The following is a 21,097-nucleotide window of genomic DNA, read 5'->3' as shown; positions in this document are numbered from 1 at the left end:
CTTTGACCAGTCAAAGTCTGCATGTTCACAGAAACCCTTTTTGTGGCATTGGGGATAAATATTTGGCATCCAGGTCTTCTGTTGTCAGCTCTGTGTGTGAACGAGGCTGTCCTGAGAGCCTGCAGTACTGTGGGGTCATTAACAATTGCTTTCCAGGTTTAAAGTGGGCAACTTTCAGAGAAAAATGTTTTTCTTAGCTGTTCTCTGTGCCCTTCCCCTGGAATCAATGGCTGCCTCTGTGAACATCTTGTGAAATGAGGGGAAGCAGCCATCCTTAGGAAATCCTTTCTTCAGTAGTTACACATAGATGAGTAACTTCTAAAATATAGGAATATGTAGAATTCTTTATCTTCCCAAATATATTTGATTTCTGCTTTTTAATCTCACATGGAAAACTGTTAACTGCTCTTCTTGTTTTGCTACTTACATGAACGGTCCCAATTTTCTAGCTGGAATTTGCTCAAGATCCAGGATGACTTTGTGGGTAGACTTTTCTCCATTCTGACTTGTGTCTTACCTTTGCTTTCTGATCTGTTTTTTATCTTCCTTTGTAATTCTTAGCTTTTTATTTGTTTGTGTAGGATGCTGTTGAAGTACTTGAAACTCTTTAGTTGCCATGTGGCTCTTGATGAAACACTGTCTGTATGCTTCTGATGGGAATCTTGAAATCCCTTAGGAGGTTGTCTTCCTATTTCACCAATAGATTTTCTTCATGTGATTTTCTGAGTTTCTCTGTTCTCTCTCTGGGAGATCAGATGTATCAAGCAGAGATGCTCAGTTCTCAAGTCTTGCATTTTCTAGATTGTTCCCCTATGCTTCTAGATAATTCACTACTTCATTTTAAAATGTGTTTTTGCTGGATTTACATGCTGTTGTTACCTAAATTGTTTTATTCTTGACCCTTGAAACCCACATGTATGAGCATGAGTCTGATGATTGTTGTATAGTCTAGACATTCTGTTTTCCCATTGATAGCACTGTGGTGTCCAGGTAATCTTGAAGATTCACCTCCAACATGTAACAGCAGAATGTTGTGTATTGTCCCAGAAATGGTTCTCTCAGCTGTTCTGGTAGATCTCATTCTTTCTAGGATACTTTCCACTGTACCTTTTTTGTTGTGCTGGCTGGTGAGGTTTTTTAGCATGCTTCAGGTTTGGACTGTGTTTGGGGTTTTCCCGTTTCATCTGGAAGCTCCTTTTGTTACTTGTTTACTTCTGTATTTGTTTTACTGCTATTATATTTCCAAACTGTTGAGGCTGTCCAGCTGTTCTGCATTGTCATGGCCATTATGGCTTGTTCATTGTTGTATAGTTTTTTCCTCACAGAAGTTTTCCAGCACATTTTTTTAGTACCATCTGAACTATGAATATCTGCTTTTAGTTTGTATCACTTTATAATGAGGGCTACAATAAAAAAGAACAAATGGACAAACAAACTTGATATCCCTGTCCTCTGCTGGCTGTCTGCTGGGGTAGTAACCACTGTTACATGGCTGTCAGTGTCCTGCACCTTTTTGCTTTTGGTTTTGTGTATTTATTTGGGCAGAGATGGAGAGATTAGACCAAATCCCAGTCAGCTCTTACTACAGAGAAATTAATTAGTGTCAAAATTAGTACTATCTTGTGGTTTTGATTTTTTTTTTTTTTTTGGAACTGATCATGACAGGACACTGTTAAGTTTTAGTGCCTTATTGGTTGTCTTCTTCCTGATTAATGTGTTTGAATAGATGGTCTGAGTTTCAGGTAGGGAAGGACTGACCTGGTCACTTTTTAATGCAGGTAGAGTGTTTTGTGGTCTTAAGATTTGGGGGGTTTTGCTTGGCATATTTCCAGGTGGTTTACTCCTAAAATTAAAGCTTGCTTCCCTCTCACTCACACAATCTGAATTGCTACTTATTTCTGGTTGGGACCCAGATTTGCCTTTAAGCAATAATTGTTGCTCCTACTTCTGATACTTTTTTCCCTGATGTTTCTGTTCCAGACAATTGTTTGGAAATGTGATCAGAAAAAGATCAAAGCAGTAAATTCTCTGTGGGGTAGCTAACTATAGCTCAGCAAGTCCTTGGAGTTTTGTGGGAGGTGGGACTGGGGATAAAAAGGTAGTAGCACTGTTTCTACTTCTTTTTCCTTTCTCCCAGATCAAGCACTGCAACTAGCAGAAACTTTACTACCTCTTCAAAATCATCAGCAAGTTCTTATTCCTCAGTGTCTGCCACTTCTGTCATTACTAATGGTGATAGCAGTAACTCCTATGGACTGAACAGCTCCCACCTGGGCAGGGGGTAAGAGCAGGAATGTTCTTTTCGTTTCGTCACCCTTCATGTGAGTGATCCCATGCATCCTTGCCTGTACAGAAAAGGAGTGTGATGGTGCCCTAGAGCTAGAGGAGTTCTACTCTTGTGTACCTGTTTATCAGACTTTGCTTTTTGAAACCACTGCCTTCTGCTGTTCCTTGCTCACTTGCAAAAGTAGTGCATGTTCCAGAGCTTACTAACTGCTAGAGCATTGCCTGTTTTTTGAGGTGACTCAGAGCATGAGGGAAGGAATTATATTACTTAGTTTGTCTGCCATTGTGGTAGAAACCTTTCCAGGTGCAGATGACAATTTTCTTATTATTTCCCAAAGTGTATTATATAGACTCTTGTTGCATTAGGATAGTGTGCTGTGTACTTACAGACAGGGGAAATGAATGTGTTATGAACCATAAATTGATAATAGACTTTGTGAGGATTAATGTTTCCAAAGTTAGCACATACATTTCATGTTCCTGGTATTCAGTGTTAGTCCCTATGATGCAGCAGAAACAGGTAGCTTGGTTAAAAAATTTCAGTGAACAGTTTTCTGATTTGTATTTGATGTTACTTTTAAGTAATATTGAGACTCAGCAAGCTCATTGTGGAGTTCACTGTCTTGTCTTTTTTTCCAGAGGTTCTGGATTTGTCTGTAACTCTTACAATTGCAGGGACAATGCTTCCCTGTCACAACCTGGACTCTGTGGACTCAGTAACCTTGGAAACACCTGCTTCATGAATTCTGCATTACAGGTAGGAATTAGAAAGAGCCCTCATTAGAATTAAAGATCAGTCTCATATATATTGTGGATTTAAGATCTGTTAAAAGAAAAGAATATTTAATGTGAGTCTCTGAGGAGACTACACCTCAAAAAAAAACCAAAAAACCAAAAACAAAAAAAAAAAAAAAAACAGACCAAAAAATCATGTTTAGTTTGGCTTATGTTTAGCTCATTAGTACTGTAAAACGTATTACAGTATTAAGGACTGAGTGAAATATGTGGCATCTGAAATGGCATGGGGAACTTGTATTAAACAGATAACTGTAACATAAGGTCCTAGTGCTGTGCCCTGCCAAAAATGTGCAAGGTGTTAAGGTTGTTCATTGTGCAAGGTTAAGGTTGGGACAGTGATGCAAAGCTATTAATTATTTCTTTACTTTTAAACTTAATTTCTTAGGATTATTTTCTTCATTTTAAAGAATGCAAAAACTTGCTAGGGATAGTTTTTTGCTAAGAAGTTAAAACAGAATATGAGCCAAATTATATGAACTTTGATTTAAGGTATGGGCAAACTTCTAGTGCAGTACCAGTGCTGTGAAATTGCTTCAATCACTCTGTGATGGCATTGAAATCTGGAACAGGTCTTAAAATAACTGTAGTGCATTATGCATGTGGTATTCAGGACACCAGAATAAACTTGGGCTGCCCTGCTTTTTGTTCAACATGACTTTATTTTCAGCTGTGTCATGGCTTAAGCCACCCTGTTTTCTTGGACTTAGCTAAGAGACAACTTTAAATTTTTTTATTGTCAAAGTGACTTAATTCCAACATACTTCAGTCTTAATTTATCATGCAAACTAGTCATGTTAAGGACCAATTACTTCTTTATTGCATTTACCATTATGCTTTAATTTTCTAGGTATCAGTCTTTCAAATGCAGATTTCTGCCTTAATTTTTTCTCTTCTTTTGTTTTACTAATCAAGTTCTTGAGTCTCACCAGTTAACTTGGTACACGTTTTGATGTGAAAGTTAGTTTTGTTGTTTAATTGTCACACATACCTGTTGTCCTGTGCGGTAAATTAGTTTTCTTAATACTTTTTCAGTGCCTGAGCAATACTCCTCCTCTGACTGACTACTTCCTGGAAGATAAATATGAAGCTGAAATAAATCAGAGCAACCCACTGGGGATGAGGGGAGAAATTGCAGAAGCCTATGCAGATCTCATTAAACAGATGTGGTCTGGGAGACAGTCCCACGTGGCCCCACGTATGTTTAAAGTAAGTGTCATGTTCCTGTAGCACAGCTCTGGGACAGAAGAATCAGTGAAAGCCAATGTGCCTTCCACATATTTTGATGTTCTGAAGGCGTTAAGGACAGAATTGCTCCAGTGTTTCATGGTTTGTGAATTCTATTTGGGGTACAGGGAGGAACTTGCAGTGAGTAGTGTCATTCCTCAGAGTTGGCTACTGCTCTTTAATGTTACTTAGTAAATGACCTCCCAGCCTGAGAGCTGTTTACAGATGAATCAGAATGATCTTTGCTGCCAAACTAGGCAAGGTCATATGAGTTGCCAGCTGTGAACTTGGGTCAGTGAGAAGAGATGTGCAAGTTACAAATCTAAAAATTTATAAAGTGAAGATCAAAACACATCCCCTTGTCTATAACTCTATTTATTGATGTAATGCTCTCATTGCTTCAGTGTGAAGAGCTGCTTTCTGCTGAAATACTGAAAATAGCTGGGGAAAGTGTTCTGGAACCTTTTCCTGCATTAGCATCCAGTTTACCATGGCCTACTGCCAACAGAAGGTAGTGGTGAGCTGACCTCTGCAGAAGCCACAACCTGAGAGTTTTATATCCCCTCACTCTTGCCTTTGTGTTTCAGACACAGGTTGGGCGATTTGCTCCTCAGTTTTCAGGATACCAGCAGCAGGATTCCCAGGAGCTCTTGGCTTTTCTACTAGATGGCTTGCATGAGGATTTGAACAGAGTGAAGAAGAAGCCCTACTTGGAGCTGAAGGATGCCAATGGCAGACCTGATTCGGTGTGTAAAGTGCCCTTTACTTAAGGGTAGGGCAGGTGGTGCTTGCCAGGGCATTTTAGTTGGGTTCTGGGACACTTCCTGCTCACAGGCCACACAGACATCCTTCCTACAGAGCAGTGTCCCTGGCACACGACAAGACAACCTTGTCATGCCTTGTGGCACTCTGCATAAATACAGAAAAGTAATTATCTTATGAGGTTTACCTGATAGAGGCTGCCTAGTAAGTTTATTGTTTTCAGTTTTCTTCCTGACACTAAAAGTCTCATGCTAAGAGCAGCCTCTCATTGCCCTGAATAGACAAATGCCAGATGCCTTTTGGTGAGGAGTTCATAAGTTGTCATGTGAAGGAATTGTAATTTGTCTCCTTTTAGACTGTCTTTGTGAAACATGGTCATCATTTTTAAAAGAAGAAAAACCTCTTTTTTTTTCTTGAAAGCTGTAACTTCAGTTGCCTTTCCAAAGCAAGAGGCAGCACTCCATTCCTTCTGGGGAGTGGAGCTTATCTGGTTGTCCTGAAGAGCAGCATGTGACTCTGTCACTGTCCCCTCAGCTCTATTCATGCTTCTGGCATTGTGTGCGCCGAGGAATACCTGATCAAACTCAGCTGAAACAGATTAATTTTGTCTTGATGCTAGGCCTTACTTTCACTGAGAAGAAATCCCAGTGTGTTACGCTGGTCATACACATACTGGTAGAACCCCTTCCCTATGAGATGGATCTATCAGTGTGAATTTTCCCAGTTTTCTTTGGTCCTGGTGCTCACCCCACTGTAGAAAACTTTTCAAGAAATAACTTCTAATATATTTTTAATTTTTTTAATAGGAGGTGGCAAAAGAGGCATGGGAGAATCATAGGCTGAGGAATGATTCCATCATTGTGGATATTTTTCATGGTCTTTTCAAGTCTACCCTTGTTTGTCCCAAATGCTCTAAAGTTTCTGTGACCTTTGATCCCTTCTGTTACCTAACTCTCCCACTGCCCTTGAGGAGGGATCGTCTCATGGAAGTTACCTTGGTATATGCAGACCCACAGCGCAGACCTGTCCAGGTGAGGCATGCTGAAGACACAAATTTATTTAAGTCATCTAAGTTCTTTCAAAGTTGAGACTCTTAAAGTAATATAAAGGGTATTGATGTCCACCTTTGAGTGAGGTAGTATGTGTTTTCTAATGAAAAGTCTGGGATGTGACAAGTGACTTTGTAATATCCTGGCTTGTGAAACTAAGGTCATGTTCAGCTGGAGGTAGCTTCCTGTGGTGAGATGACCTGTGTGATGTCCTGCTCCCTGAAAGCTGCAATGTGCTTGCACTGTCCTGTTTCCCTCGTGTTACCTTGGAAAATGTAAAAATGTAACTTGCATTGTGCCTTGGGGTGCACAGCAGCACCAGCCTGTCAAAGGACGATACTGTCCCTCAAATGCTGGGGGCAGTTTAGGTTATCACAATACAAAAAAGACATGAATCTATCAGAGACTGTCCAAAGAGAGCCATGAGGATTGTGAAAGGTCTGGAGGGGAAGCCTTATGATGTCACTGGGTTTGTTCAGCCTGGGAAGAGGAGACTGAGGGGAGAGACCTCGCTGTGGTCTTCAGCATTCTCACAAAGGGAAGCAAAGGGGCAGGTAATGACCTGTTCACTTTTGTGACCAGTGACAGGATGTGAGGGAAGGGCCTGAAGTTGACTCGAGGGGGTTAGGTTGGATATCAGAAAAGGATTTTCACCCAGAGGGTGGTTGAGCCCGGGAGCACATGCCCCAGGTGAGTGGTCCCAGCCAAGCCTGTCAGTTCAGAGAATGTTTGGACAATGCTCTCAGGTGCTTGATGGGATCCTTGGGGTGTCCTGTGCAGGGCCAGGAGTTGGGCTTGATGATCCTTGTGGATCCCTTCCAACTCAGCATATTCTATGGTTCTGTGATTCTAAGTGGGTAAGGCCTCTGAATTTCAAACAGAATTGAAAACCAGTTCCTCTTGGGGGAAAAAGAAAAGAAAAATGACGTGTTAGCTTTTTCAGCCTCCTCAATAGATTTGTTTTAAATTTGCCCCCCACTTTATTTTCAAATGGACACACACATCCCTAAAGTAGCCTTGTGCTTGATACATGTCACAGAAGCACAAGCTGGGGCACCCAAGCAGAGTGACTGGATGCAGTTTTGGAGGAACTAATTGGCAATATTTCCATGTCTGTCAAGATTTTTGCCTTGACCTTTAGCAGCATTGAAAAGAATGGCTCTAAGATGCTTTTTATTACAGAAACAAACAGCAATTTTATGTTCTGAGTAAGCTGCTGTGTCTGGTGGTTATTTTGTTCCTGGTTTTTACTGCTGCTGAGCCTGATCACAGCAGAAGGCCAGCTGTTCATGGCTTTCATTCCCTCCAAGTCCCTGCTTTGTAAGGTAAAGCTGAGATCAAGAAGACGTTGAAGTGTGTGGTTATGACCTTAACTTCAACAGAACTCCTGTAAATTAAAGATTTAAGAGTTTTAAGATTTTATTTTCATTTTCTGTCTCTCTGCCTTGCATGGGTTTGTTTTACCTGGTGTAAACATAACATTATCTTTGTTTCTAGTACCGAGTTGTGGTGCCAATGATGGGGGCCATCTCAGATCTGTGTGAATCACTTTCCAAGCTCTCTGGTGTTCCTGCAGAAAATGTAAGGATAAATGCAGACAGTAATTTTGATAAATGTTTGTTCTTGAAGCATTTTGGTGGCCTACCTTTTATATGGGTGATAAACTGAACTTGATGGGCTAGTGGCAAAACTGAAGCAAGTTAAAATGCTATTCATTGCTTGTAAGATTAAAAAGATGTATGAAACAGTTTTTGTTTATTCTGATTGTTCCATTGTAGTAGGGAGGTTTAAGAGAAGGGACAGAAAGGTAAAGTTCAACTGATGCTGGTGTGCTGACACTTGTGACAGAGAATTTGAATAAATTGTTGCTTGAATTTAAAGGTAGTTTGCATAAATTTATGTAAACTTTGACTATAGTCACTTTGCACATCTCACTTGCTGTCCTAGATGGTGGTGACAGACGTGTATAATCACCGATTCCACAAAATCTTCCAAATGGATGAAGGTTTGAATCATATCTTGCCAAAAGACGACATCTTTGTGTGAGTAACTGGGAAAATGCCACGTGTGAAAAATACTGCAAAACATTCATTTTAGTTTCACATTCTAAAACCTGACTCCTGTCCCCTCACAAGTACATAAGCCTTCTTGGAGACCTTTTGCATGACTTAGCAGTAATGCAGCCCTGCTCCTACCAGCAGGTTGACATGTGCAGAGTTCAGCTGTTATGTTTCTAACACTGGAGGTCATGGCCCTTGGGTCATAATGAACTTTTAGTCTGGTCTGTGTTAGGCAATTTAGAACTTCCTACAAGCCTCTTTAGGACATAATTGTATCTGGATTACAATTATGCTCTCAATGACATTTTTAGTTTTTGCTCAGGCTTGTTCTTGTGTTTTCCAAATCAGCCAAAAGCCTTGGGCTGTTACTAGGATAGTATGAAGTCTAAGCTGTTGTACTCTGCCTTTCCAAAATCCATCACAGTTATTAGAGCACCATGACTGGGTGTTTTTTATAGACTCTTAATGGTGCTTAACGCTGTATCTGAACTGTGGTTGTCAGGGCAAAGCTGAGGATTTGGTTGTGCTTGATGTTCTACATGTGTGTGAGATATTTCCAGTCACCTCTGATGTCTGGTGAGGTGAGGAGAGCAAAGGTCGTGTTCCTCTATTGAAGCTGAAATGTGAGAACATTCCAGTGCAAGATTGTTGCTGCCATTAAGTTGTTGGGTCTGTGTGGAGGCATGTGCTCACATCCTCTGGTACCATGTGAACCTTTCATGGGGTGGGATGCTGTGGCACACTGGTGCTCTTTTGTCATGCTGTCTCTTGTGACCTTATTGCTGAGATGTAATGGAGTTTTGGAAGAGTTGTCTTCAGTTGTGTGACCAGTTAGGATCCCTGGGAAGGATGTTTGGCTTCTGTGAAATCTCTAGAGAGTGTTAGTTTTTAAGTCTGTCTGTCTCTGTAGTAAGGAAAACATTTTAAAAACAAGAAGCATGATGCTACAGCGGTAATTGCAAAAAAGCTCTGCTGTCGTACAGGCATAACACGTTGTAAATCCCTCCACAGAAAACAACTATGTCTAAATCAAGCCTGCTCTGGGGTGTGGGGCAAGTATTGGCTGACCTGCAGCTCCAAGTGTATTTTCCTTTGCAATTGCCACTTCTTTTTATGTGCAGGGAAACTGTAAATGAGGTGCTGCTGTGAGTCACTGTGACTGAACTGACCTGAGTTAGAAATAGCCTTCCAGGGAAGAGGAGAGGTGGCAGGAGGAAGTTCTGCAAATCCTGTTTTTCCATGTACACCCTCCAAGGTCTTTTTAGCACTGAGGGGCAAGAGCAAGCAGCCAGGCATCAGGGCAAGAATTAGGAAAAAGCTGTTCATAGGAAGTCCTTTTAATAGGTAATGCTGCCAGGAAAAAGATGTAATATTCTAGCTACAGCTAAAAACCAGCATTCTTTTATTGAAAGGAAGTCTTGTCTCAAAAAAACAGCAGAGAAACACTTGTTCATAAAAAGGAAGGGTTTTTTTAAAGGCAAATTCATAATTCATACTTCTAGTGCAGACAATCAGCCTGCCTTGTCTGGTTAAAAATGTCTGCTGTTAGGTGTTCAAAGATTTAATTAAATCATTCAATAAATGGTTAGGGTAGTGTGAAGGTTCTTAAATTTCAGTTTGTTTCCATCTATTATTTTTTGTCCTGCCAGCTTCACAACCTGTTTTTCATTAGGGAATGTACTTGTAATCATGGATGTACATCTCTGCCTTCTGCTTCTTCCAGAAAGGATGGTTTTACAGTTCAAGAGGGACTTGCCAAGTGCTGCTCAAGCTGTTGTGTTTCTGCCAGAAGTAGTGGACATTGATTTGTCAGATCAGGTTTCTACCCTCCTGTAGGTGATGTGTAATGTGTGGCTGGGGAATGTGGTATTTGGTGGTTGTTTGTTCAGACTGCTGCTGCCAGTAAATTCAGGAGTTTCTGATATCTCAGCAACTTAACTTCTTAGATTACTGGCTAATATCTTGCTGTTTATTAAAAAGAGGAATGAAAAATATTTTTAAAAATTAGGTCTTTCAGAACCTTCCACTTTTAAAGAACATGCTTGAAGTGTTGAGAAACATTTTATTTCCCCGAAGTCAGCGAAGAAGAAAAAATATCTTTTTTTCAGTAAAAAATAATTTTTTTCTTCTTAAATTAAGGCAGATTCTTTGGAGGAGTGACAGGAAGGGATTTGCTGCTTATGACTTGAAGGATGCTCTGTATGTCTGCACAGTCCATGAAATGTTCAGCTTGGAAAAGGTGCTCCTGTACTGGTGATGGAGCTGTGGGGTGTATCACTGGTTACATGGAGAGATGCATCTCTCTCTCCTGTTCCTGAAAGAAAACTGTCTTTGTATCACTTAATGAAAGGGAACAGATGTCTTTTATTAGAAAGAACAGCAGTGTAGGGGACTACAGTCACAGTGCTTTCACCCAAAATTCACAATTGAAATAAGTAACCTAAAAAAGGCTCAATAAGCCATGCTAATTTGTCAGATGTTTGTTTGTGCTACTGGATATTGCCACAAAAGAAACTCTTAAGAACACCTCCTAGAGTGTTGGGCTGACAAGATAGCAGTTTCTTTTTATGAAAGGAAGAATCCTTCTGGAAGCTGCTTGCCTACCATGTCTTGAAAACATAAATTTTTCCTAAGATTTTTTCTTAATCAATTAATGGCTTTGTGTGATAAGACTAAAACATACCAGCTTCAGGTCTAGGAAGATAAAAGTTACAGAACAGATGGGTTTTTTAAGATGGGTTTTTTTAATAGCAGTACTTATTTATAAATCAGATAGGGAAGCTGCATCATTTCAGGGTGTTGGGCTCAGTGCAGCAAAGCCAAGTGGGAACTGTGTTAGCTATCAGGTGTGAAAAACAAACTAAAGAGATTATCTGGTAGTCCTGATACCTTTTGCAGAATATTAGTTCTTAGGTACTAAATATTAACATAGATGTGCTTCAAGCTGACATATAATGCAACCTGGGATGTGACTGGGTGCCGTTAGTTAGCTTTTTTATTCAAGTAAAAGATGTTTTCTAGGATCAAAGTATCTCTTGTATTTAAATGATACTCACTTTGTGATAGTCCCTGTCTCACGTGCTTGAACTCTTTCCTAATTCATGTTTTATTGCTCCTGTCCCATTTATGTATTCATCATCATTCCATCAGTATATTAAGAAACAGATACTTCTCATGTATATTTTCCCAAAACTTACGTGTATTCCCCAAACTTACATTTTGATATTACGGGTGGCTCAGTGGGTCCTATTGATTTTTGAGGTCTATTCCTGAAGGATTTTGTTGCCTAGTCTTTGAATTGGGGTGGGCTCTGGGGCCTTTTCTTTTGTTCTTCCTGATGGCCACACTGAGTGAATTCTGAGAGAAGCTGGGATAAACTGAAGACCACACCTTTCTGTTTAAACAATCTTTTTAAAGGTGTAACAGTTTCCTCACCTGAAAACCACTGCTCCCTTCCACTGGCAGAAGCAAAACAAGCTTGTTTCAGTAATCATCTGTGGTTATTTACTGGACTCTGAGAATTCAAAGAATGAGTGGGTAATGATAGAGCAGTACAAGGCCCCAGGGCTCTGAGTTCATGAACAGATGCCATCCAATTGTTCCTTTGTTCCTTGCTCTTATTGTCCTCCTCTAAACAAGACATTGCTGAGAGTCTAGCAGATTTTCCCACCTGAGATCACCTTTGTGGCTGTCTCCTGTAACAGAAATCAGTTGTTTCAGTGGTTCTGAAGCTGTAGGATTTGCTTGTAACTTAAACTGGCAGTTCTTGCTTTCTGTATGTTTCTTAGCATCACATTAAGTTGTCTCAGGATTGAAAGATTTAAATATGAATGTCAGTCTCTTACAGTGTTTCTGCATGTTTGCTTTGTTGAGACCAGTAGCCAAGGTCTGCCTGTGACAACAATACCCCTGTGGTTTGCCAGACCTCTGATTTTATTGTATTGTGCACTGGGCAGCTGGCAACACACATCTCAATTCAAAATTCAAAAACTTAACACTGCAGGAGATCTGTGCTCCAGCAGGGCAGTGACTTAAAAAAATTAAAGTCAGTACTTTATTACTGGTGTCTTGCTTTTGACACTGATGTCTGTTAAGTCTCAGCTTTTGATTTGAGCCTGTGTTGGTTTGTTACTGAGCAGATCATGGATTTCTCTGAAATGCTTGTGTTGTTAATGTCACTGAGCAGGAACTCTCACAACATAATGCAGCAAGAATAGAGCAGCTGGAATGGGCCTTGGCTTTTCTGAATATTTGCTTGACAGAGGACATGGTCTGCAGACATAGATATTGTAGTCCAGACTGTGCTGTTGGTGAAGCTTGGGAAATGTGTGGTATGTGGGTTGTGTGGAATATTGAGCTGCCACCTTTTATGGGTTATTTCAGTGTCAGGAAAAGCTGTGGGTTTTTTCCTGGTTTTCACCATAGGGTTACGAGGGAAGACGTATTCAGCCTTTGGTTTTTGCATGGCATCTTGGACATCTTGAGATGTGTATTGTGAATTTTAATGTGCTGCTGAAGTGGTGGGGAGTGCTGAATCTGGGGGAATGAGGAAGGGACAGGAATCGGACTCCGTTTGGAACTTAAGCTGAATGGATTGCAATAAAGAAAAAAAATACGTGCCCTGAATTTCTAAGATACATTTTCCCTCTCAACTGCTCAGTTTCTGGTTCATGAGTTCTTCTGGTGTATTATCTTACCTGTTGAGTTCTGATAGTGAAACCTCAGAAAGAAGGAATGCAAATACCACTGAGCTTCTTGATATTTAGGTGACTTTAAGTAACTTTGAAATGCATCCTGAAATGAACCTGGCACCTTTTACACAAGAGGAAGAAACTATACACTTTCTTCTCCAAGTGTACTGAAAGGGAAGGAGAATTTGGGAATTTTGGAAATTCTCCAAGCCTGTTCTTTCACAAGGCTTTGCACTCATCTCTCCATCATCTTGACAGGCTTGGAACTGTCAGGTAGTCCTGGTGCAAGTTATGTTAATATCAGAGAAGAGCTAAGATGCAGAAGTGGAGGGGATTGGTAGAAGCTTTGAAAGAAGATCACTGACCTGACATGCAGGGCAGTGCAGCCAAAGAATGGTGGGAGTATCCCACTTCTCCGAGTGTTGGAAATGGTTCCCTCCAAGCATGTTGTTCTGTGGAAGGACAGGGAGGTCTGTGGCAAGTGATCATAAATCACTCCTGTAAAGGTGGTCTGCAAATCAATTTGATGACAGTAGTTCAGTGTTTGTGCTGAATGCTCTCATTGCCCAGGCTAAGCAGAGCACAGCATTCAGCACACAACCCAAACACTTGCTATTTCTTTTCCTCAGGTTCTGGGAAGCCCAGCCCCACTAGGACCCCCGGCTCCCGCTCCAATGTAACCCCCACACATGCACCATGCTGGTGATGTCCCATCACCAGGGATCCTGCTGGAGCTTGGAGCCGGCCTACAAGGGCTCAGGTAAGTACCACATAAAAACAAACTCCACAGCCCATTTCAGTGGTATTGCTCTTAGTGTTTCTTCTTAGTTCTTAGGAACTAAGAAGAAAAATGTTCTGATGGATAAACTAGATACTGCTGTTCTCTTAGCCTGGCTAATGAGGCATATTATGTAACATGCACTGTTTATTGATAAAAGTTTCACAAATTGATTTGCAGGTCACCTTTAACCTATAGAAGTGTGCATATTTGAATAGGATCTATTCAGTTTGCCATACATGCCATGTTTTCTGCCTTCTCTTACAACATGCTGGGTATTTCATTTAGATAAGTTCATGGTCTTGAACAAACATCACTGGCTGCAGAGATGTCAGGTTTGTTAGTGTGACTGAGGCTACAGCAATTATTGAACTGAGTTAAGGAGATCAGCAGACCAGCAGGTCCAGTAGTTTTATATGAAACATTTGGGATGTGTGGGATCTTACAGCAGACTGATCTGTGAAGTTTGTTTACACTTGCTAGAATTGGGGTTTTCTTGTTTGAAATGGGGGTTTGCATCCTTTCCAAAATGTGCTTATTTAAGCCTTGTATAAACCTTGTATAAGGTTGCATTTTCAGTCTTTGATCTCTTAGTTTACTTGTTTGTGTTCCACTATTACAAAAGAACGTAAATGGGAGTATCTCCACTTCCTAGAAGAGATCAGAATATGTGCAGTAGTTTCTCCCAGTTTTTTTCTAATCCTTTGTTTATTCTTACTGTTTACATTTTGACCCTCTTGTGGCTTCTCAGAAGCATCTCTGGGTTGGTGTGCAGTAGGAACCCCTTTCAGGCAGATCTGTTCAGCACCTTCTGCAATGGCATTTTTTCCTGCCCTTCTCCATTCTCTTTCAAAATAGACTTCTTGGTTATTGCTGTAGACTGACTTGTGGTCCACGTAGTGTTTTGCAGCTGGAGTTAATATCATAGATCCCAGCACCTATGGGGGAACGTTTCAGTAATGTACAACATATATATTAGCCTGCTGTTTAGCTCAGAGTATTTTTTGCTTCCAGTGTCCTTTCATGTAGCTCTGGTCCTTCATAGCTTTCCATCCTTCTGTGCACTTGCTTACCTTCATTGTCTAAAGGAACAGAAGTTACCTCATTGCTCCCTGCCTCCTTTTTGAATTGAAACCACAGACCTGAACCTCCATAATGCTGATGAAGACTGGTCAAGTCCTACCTCATTGCTTAGCAGTTTTCAGACACTTTTCTGTGTTGTCATGAATTGTAGAGACAATTAGCCAATATCTAGCAGTGTGGTAGCAACTGAGCTAATGTTTCTGACTTCTGAAACCATGTTGTGTCATCTGGGATAGCATCACCTTCATGTTCTATTATTTCAATTAAGTTGTAACAGACAGAACTATGGGGTATTGTCCAACAGTTCCCAGTATCAGCTCTACAGCCTTCTTTACACTGTACATAAAGTACTTTGGTTTTGGTTCTTTTTTTTTCAAGGGATAGCTGTTGCCCAGGAGATCATAAAAATGACAGATCTTGATTCTGATACATCTGCTTTTGGTACTGGTATGTAAAGGGTGTTCTGAGATGGAGTAGGTAGAGGGGCACTTGAGTAACCAGATCTGTTATGCTGTGGTGAGAAGTGTGTGAGATGCTCTCTGCAGAGTTCTGTGGGGTGCTGCATGCTGGCTGTGATGGATGACCCCTACCTGTGGGAATAGTCTTTTATTTATGTCCTGTCTTTTCCTTCTCATGGGCTGGGCTTCATTCAGATACATGAGGGTGGAGTGTAAATGTGGCTTCATTAATTGCTGCTTGCAGAGCACGGTGTAGGTTGTGTGAGAGGAGTCACAGGGGTGTCATGCACTGAGCTATGTTATAGGAGTCCAGTCTAAGGGTCTCGTAGATCTGGTGTTAATCCTAGATTATATTCTGGGACTGAGTATGGCCTTTTGTGGTTTAAACAGTACTAAGTGAAAAAATTCACCTCTTTGTGGTGCTGTTTATCAGGCAGCTTTAGGAGGTGTGGACAGTATGCAGTGCTGGTGTCCAGCTGAATAGCATTGACAGCCTAGAAAACCTCAACAGCTGATGGCACTGGACTCTCTTATGCTGATTCTGAGCTCTTGTGTTCTTGGTAGGCTGGGACTCCCTGGAAAGATGTTTTCCTTCATTTACTCTACCAACTCAGTCCAAGTCCCAGGCTGGGATATTTTTTTGTTGTCAGTAGGATGAAGCAGAATTACAGCTCTGAAATTTGTTCTCTATGCTCTGAACACAGGAATAAAAAACGTTTCTCAGCTCTTGACAGAAGGGAAGTGGCTTGTCTAATTTAAAAGAATTGTTAGGATTTTGAGGCTTTCAGATACGTGATTGTGGTCTGGTCTCTGTCATTATGTGTAGTGACATCTTTAATGAAATCTTTCTTGCAGTTTTAAGATAAATCTGGGACAGGTTACTCATTTAATTAAAGAGCAGTGTGACTTGGCATTCCTGAAAATGAATCTTTTGTAATGAACAGGCCTGAAGCAAACAGTGTGGTAGTGTTGAACAGCGTGGTTACTTTTGCCTTTCCTCTGACAGCTGCACATACCTCATTTGCTGTTTCACCCAGGGCACAAACTGCGTCACAGTCTCCTCACTGTTCTCCCAGGCTGTTTGTTGTCCTCCAGAATTTTTCTTGTTTGTTTACTGTCCTTGGATTTTTCTATGAAGCAGATGTTTCCAAACTCTTGGTTTTATGGAACATGAGCTGTTCAGTGATGTGAGCTCAGGCCATAAAACTGATTGAGAGATTGGGAGAATGCAAGACCCAAGGTATCAAGAAGACTTCTTTCTCCAGGGGGAACAAACATTATCAGAAGGATTTCAAAGTACATTTAGTATTTTTTACTGGTTGAAGCACTGTGGAGTTGTCAGGGTAGTGTCTTGGGAGGTGATTGGTAATAGGGGTTTGAATTAGGATTAAAGACAGAGGGAAGGTGGCAGCTGAGTTGTTTGCAGGTGTGTGTCCTGTGCCACTGTGAGTCGTGGGGAGCGTTCAGGAAACTGCTCTGTAGCATGAGGACAGCACAAGCCTCTTGTGCTGTTGGAGAGACTTGCTGAACTGAGTTCATATTGGTCCTATCTGCTGTGCTTCTCAACAGTGGAAATAACCCATGGAAATACCTATCTTTTGAACAGGTATGAAGTGTGCAAGCCAAGTGAGGATGGCTCGGAGTATGTTACTCTCTCCATTTATTTTCGGGAAAAGACAATGAGGCAATCCAGCAATACTTCAGGGACTGTGCTCTTTGGGCAACCACTGTTAATATCTGTGCCCAAACACAAGCTCACTGTGGATCACCTATACAGTGTGGTTTTGGAGCAGATCAGGTAAGTCATGGCTGTACCTTTGAATCCTATGCCAAGCTCTATTCAATTACATTGTAATAGGATTACTGAATCCTTGTTAACAGGGAGATTTTTCTTTGATTTGTATGGGTTGTATAAACCAGGATTTGCATTGCATTAGTGTCTGCAGGCCCCAGGGACATTTCAAGGTCCTGTTTTTTTTGAGCTATGTAACAGGTATTGCTGGCTCAGCCGTGCAAAAGGAGTCAGGAGTAGAATTTGGCATGTTTTCAGGGCTCACAGATGGAGCCAGCATAACTTACTTTTGCCCTTTCAATATACAGCCAGTGTAACCTGGAACAAGAAGTGAGATTTAGGGAATTGTCTAACTCATTTTGAAGGCTCTTGGTGCTGTCATGTAAATGTAAGTGGTGCTGTACAGGGTGGGTTCTGGTTTGCTGGAGGGAATTGAGCAGCAAGAGCTGATGATAGAGGGAGGTGCTCCTGTTCTGATGTACAGCTACAGTATGCTTGGGCAATAAATGTATCCCTTCTCTTCAGCCGCTGTTTGAAGCTCCCTCTGGCAGAAGAGTACTCCACACCCTGCCCAGACAGAGGAACCTGCAATGGCTCCAATGGTGTGGTTGAAGGTAAAGCCCTTTCAAAATCTGCTGGGAGCTTTTCAGGACTCTAAGCTTTCTACCAGCATTTGTTTGGTACTGTATGTATTTGGCTTAAGCTCTTACAAGTTGTTTTCTCCACCATGATTAAACCACACTGTTGTGCCGGACATCTGCTTGGTACAGGGAGAATCTTGTAGACCATTTCCTTCCTAGGGAGATCAGATGTACAGCAGCTGCAGAACAAGGTGTGGATATGCATTTATCCTGACCAGTGTTGTGGAAGTCCTTGCTTAATTGAGGTGTCCAGATGCCTCCCTCCAGAGGCAACCCTTCCTGATATGCCCTTTGATGATGAAAACTGGCCTGTTAGGTCACAAAGATTGTGGAGAAATTTGTCTGTTGGAGGACATAGAATCAACAGTCTCATTCCTAGGCCACATGCTCATTAGGCAGCTTTTATTGCTGGTGGCATATGGGTGTTTCCCTTCCCTGTTTGATTCACTAGTGTAGGCCTGAGAGTAACAGCTGGAATAAGTTAAATGGGGAAAAACCTGCCCATTTTCCCCAAAGAATGGAAATTACTTTCCTGATGACTTACATATTCCTTTCTGTGGAGTCACCCAGCTGCAGCCTTGCTGATTCTCTCTTGGGGATGCTTCTTAGGGTGTGCTGTCATTGTTAACCTGCATACTGAACACTCTCCCAAACTGGCAGATGCTAAAGGAGAAAGTACAGCTTCGGATGGTTAGCAAGCAGAGGTTTCTTTTTCTGCATGCTTTTCCATTACTTTTCACATAACTGGTGTGTGTTGTACATTCTGATGCAAGCAGCTGTCCATGGGAGGTGTCAGACTAAACTTTGACTGAAGCCCTGTAATATTGTTCTTGTTTGAAATTTTTTTTCCAGGTGACATTGAAGAGATGGAGCATCAGGATGGCGGAGAGGAAGGCAAGGAAAAACTGACAGACGTTGATCCCTGCCACTCTGAGGGCTGTATGCAAGTGGAGTCAGCAAGAGACCTGCAGCCTTGCAAGAAACAGCATTTCACTTTTAGCCTTGTGAATTCCTCCGGGACCTCGGAGATAAACTCCATTGTTGAAGGAAAAATCTTAAAACTGAATGGTAATTATTTTCTTGCTGTATTTTCTCCCCCTTCTTTTTCCACCTGTGCAATAAATATTTCTTCTTTCTTATAGCTTTTTCTGCAGTTGCCATTGACTGGGATTCCGAGACACGGAGGCTACTTTATGATGAACAGGAGGCACAGGTTGTAATTTGCTCTTTTCATAAGTAATCTATGTAAATTTGCATGGTATTTAAAAGGTGACAATAAACAGTGTTCTGCTGGGTCATCTTTTCTAACAGAATTAGACAGTTTTTACTGTCTTGATGAAGCTCTAAACCTAAGTGAGGACATATATTTTCTCTTAGGGACGGTTTAGCATAAGAAGGGAGTGCCTGGAAGCTGGAGATGATTGTCTGGGTGGGGAAGGAGTTGCAGAAATAGGCAGTGTGGGGAAAGTGAGCATGTAATTTCTTGATGTCAGGGATTACAGAGTACATGGAATCGAATAAAGCACTCATCTCTTTCACTAGGCATTTGAAAAACATGGAAGCATGCTACAACTACAGAAGAAGAAGGCTGTAGTAGCCCTCAGAGACTGCATAGAGCTCTTCACTACTATGGAAACACTTGGTGAACATGACCCGTGGTAAGAATCTCTGCCTGCCTGCTTTATTTACTATAAAATACCATAACTGTTTGAGTTCACATGATTTTTCATGGGATTCTTGTAATTTCCCAGGTCTGTCCTTTTGTCCTCATCTTTGAGAAGTCTGTCAGATCTGTATTAAGTCATTGACTCAGTAGGCTGTAGACATGGGTTAATAAAAGTATTTGTTTCCTGCCTATATTTAAGAAGTGTCAGTGGGAATGTAGCTTCCAACACCAGGCTATTTTTAAAAGTTAATTTTTTTGCCATGTGTAGTCAACATACTTGCCGTAGTACTATAAAGTGCAAGCAAGTTGGAGTTTGGAATTCTCTGAGGTAGTGTGTTCACCTGCATATTCCACAGGCAGTGTGCCTTCTGTAAGGCAGGGACTGTGCTTGTGCTAGTGAGGCATCTTTAATGGAAGGCCAGAAGCTTTTCTTTCGATGCAGTCATTTATTTCCTTGTTTGTTACTCCTTCCTTAGGTACTGCCCTAACTGTAAGAAACATCAACAGGCCACGAAGAAATTTGACTTGTGGTCTTTGCCCAGGATTTTGGTGGTACATTTAAAACGCTTCTCATACAGCAGATACTGGAGAGATAAACTTGACACTGTTGTGGAATTCCCCATCAGGTAGGATTCTTCCCTCAAGCTAGGAAGAGCTTGATAGAAGAACTTTGAAGAACTTTGTCAAGAAAGATGTACTTCTGATATTTCTGTTGGGTGGACTCATTGTAAAGGCTTTAACTGGGCTGGAGGTGTTTTCTGGGTTTGAATGGCTGGAGAGCAGGCATGAGTTGAGAGAGTTTTTTGAGGGGTGGTTTTCGTTAATACTATTCAGCTTTATACATCTCAAAGAGCATTAGTTACTAGCAGGTACTGTTTCTTCTGAAATTCAGTTAGCCCATGTGATTCTACCAAGAGAACTTCTGTAGCAGTTTTAGGAAATTTTTTGGGCAGTGCTTGCACTTGTAGTACTGAGTATTGCACAATTACAAGATGAAAGCCTGCCTTGTCCCTCTGCTTCTGCTTGCTAACATCCTGCTGTGGGGTGAAGCATATCTCTTACTATTTCCATCTCACTCTTCATGCATACAGAGGGACACTTCAAACTGTGTTTTATTCAACACCTCCCTCTAAACCTTCTGGCAGTGCTTGGTGTGTTTGTCAGGACCTGCCTTGTGTGGGAGGGGTAACAAGTCTGGTCTTCACACTAAAAACACCTGGCCCCTGAGCAGCAGAGCAGCACTGGTGCCATGCTTCAGTTCCTTAAAAAGTGATGGTTAGTGGTGTACTGATAGTTTTGTGTTTCCTTCCAGGGGTTTGAACATGTCCGAGTTTGTTTGCGACCCAAGAGCAGGCTCATACGTGTATGACCTCATTGCAGTTTCCAATCACTATGGAGCCATGGGAGTGGGCCACTGTGAGTAACTGCTGCTGTGTCCTTTGTGTGCAAGGAAGCATGAGCAGAGGGGACATGGGAGGGCTCTACAGTGAGACATCTGCAGTAGCCCTCACCTAATGTGTCTGGTCCAAAACTAACCTGTGTTCTGCATGCAGGCAAGTGTCGTATTGGGATCCTGTTAGGATATGGAGGGCAGATGGGTAGCAGCACTTTGGCCTGAGGTCTGACTGAAGCCTGTGGGACCCTGGTTAGTTGTCATTAGTTTGTGTGATGGTGTTCCCGAGTTTATGAGCAGAGTCAAAATTTTTCAGTGCTGAACCTGAAATTGTGATGCTGGCTGACAGTAGAATGTCTCCATTTTTGCACTGATAAGGACTGACACAGTAAAATGTCGTTTCATCGGAAGAAAAA

At 41.4% G+C, this 21,097-nt stretch overlaps 1 protein-coding gene across 2 annotated transcripts in view; it reads left to right on the top strand.

Annotated features, from left to right (window-relative positions):
• The window catches only part of USP4 (ubiquitin specific peptidase 4), a 32,065-nt gene that overhangs the window by 9,774 nt on the left and 1,194 nt on the right, over positions 1–21,097 (top strand). The window contains exons 7-20 of one of the 2 annotated variants that reach the window (XM_062500978.1): positions 2,138–2,281; positions 2,926–3,043; positions 4,117–4,290; positions 4,896–5,054; positions 5,877–6,101; positions 7,617–7,700; positions 8,067–8,161; positions 16,796–16,987; positions 17,507–17,595; positions 18,475–18,690; positions 18,765–18,835; positions 19,165–19,280; positions 19,765–19,914; positions 20,601–20,704. In XM_062500978.1, coding sequence (XP_062356962.1) covers positions 2,138–2,281; positions 2,926–3,043; positions 4,117–4,290; positions 4,896–5,054; positions 5,877–6,101; positions 7,617–7,700; positions 8,067–8,161; positions 16,796–16,987; positions 17,507–17,595; positions 18,475–18,690; positions 18,765–18,835; positions 19,165–19,280; positions 19,765–19,914; positions 20,601–20,704 — 1,937 coding nt within the window. The remainder of the gene's footprint in view (positions 1–2,137; positions 2,282–2,925; positions 3,044–4,116; positions 4,291–4,895; positions 5,055–5,876; positions 6,102–7,616; positions 7,701–8,066; positions 8,162–16,795; positions 16,988–17,506; positions 17,596–18,474; positions 18,691–18,764; positions 18,836–19,164; positions 19,281–19,764; positions 19,915–20,600; positions 20,705–21,097) is intronic. The other variant, XM_062500979.1, reaches the window with a different exon arrangement.

Source organism: Cinclus cinclus, chromosome 12 (genome assembly GCF_963662255.1).
Source record: "Cinclus cinclus chromosome 12, bCinCin1.1, whole genome shotgun sequence".
In the NCBI taxonomy this organism is placed as follows: Eukaryota; Metazoa; Chordata; class Aves; order Passeriformes; family Cinclidae; genus Cinclus; species Cinclus cinclus.
This window is presented reverse-complemented; position numbering and strand designations above follow the sequence as displayed.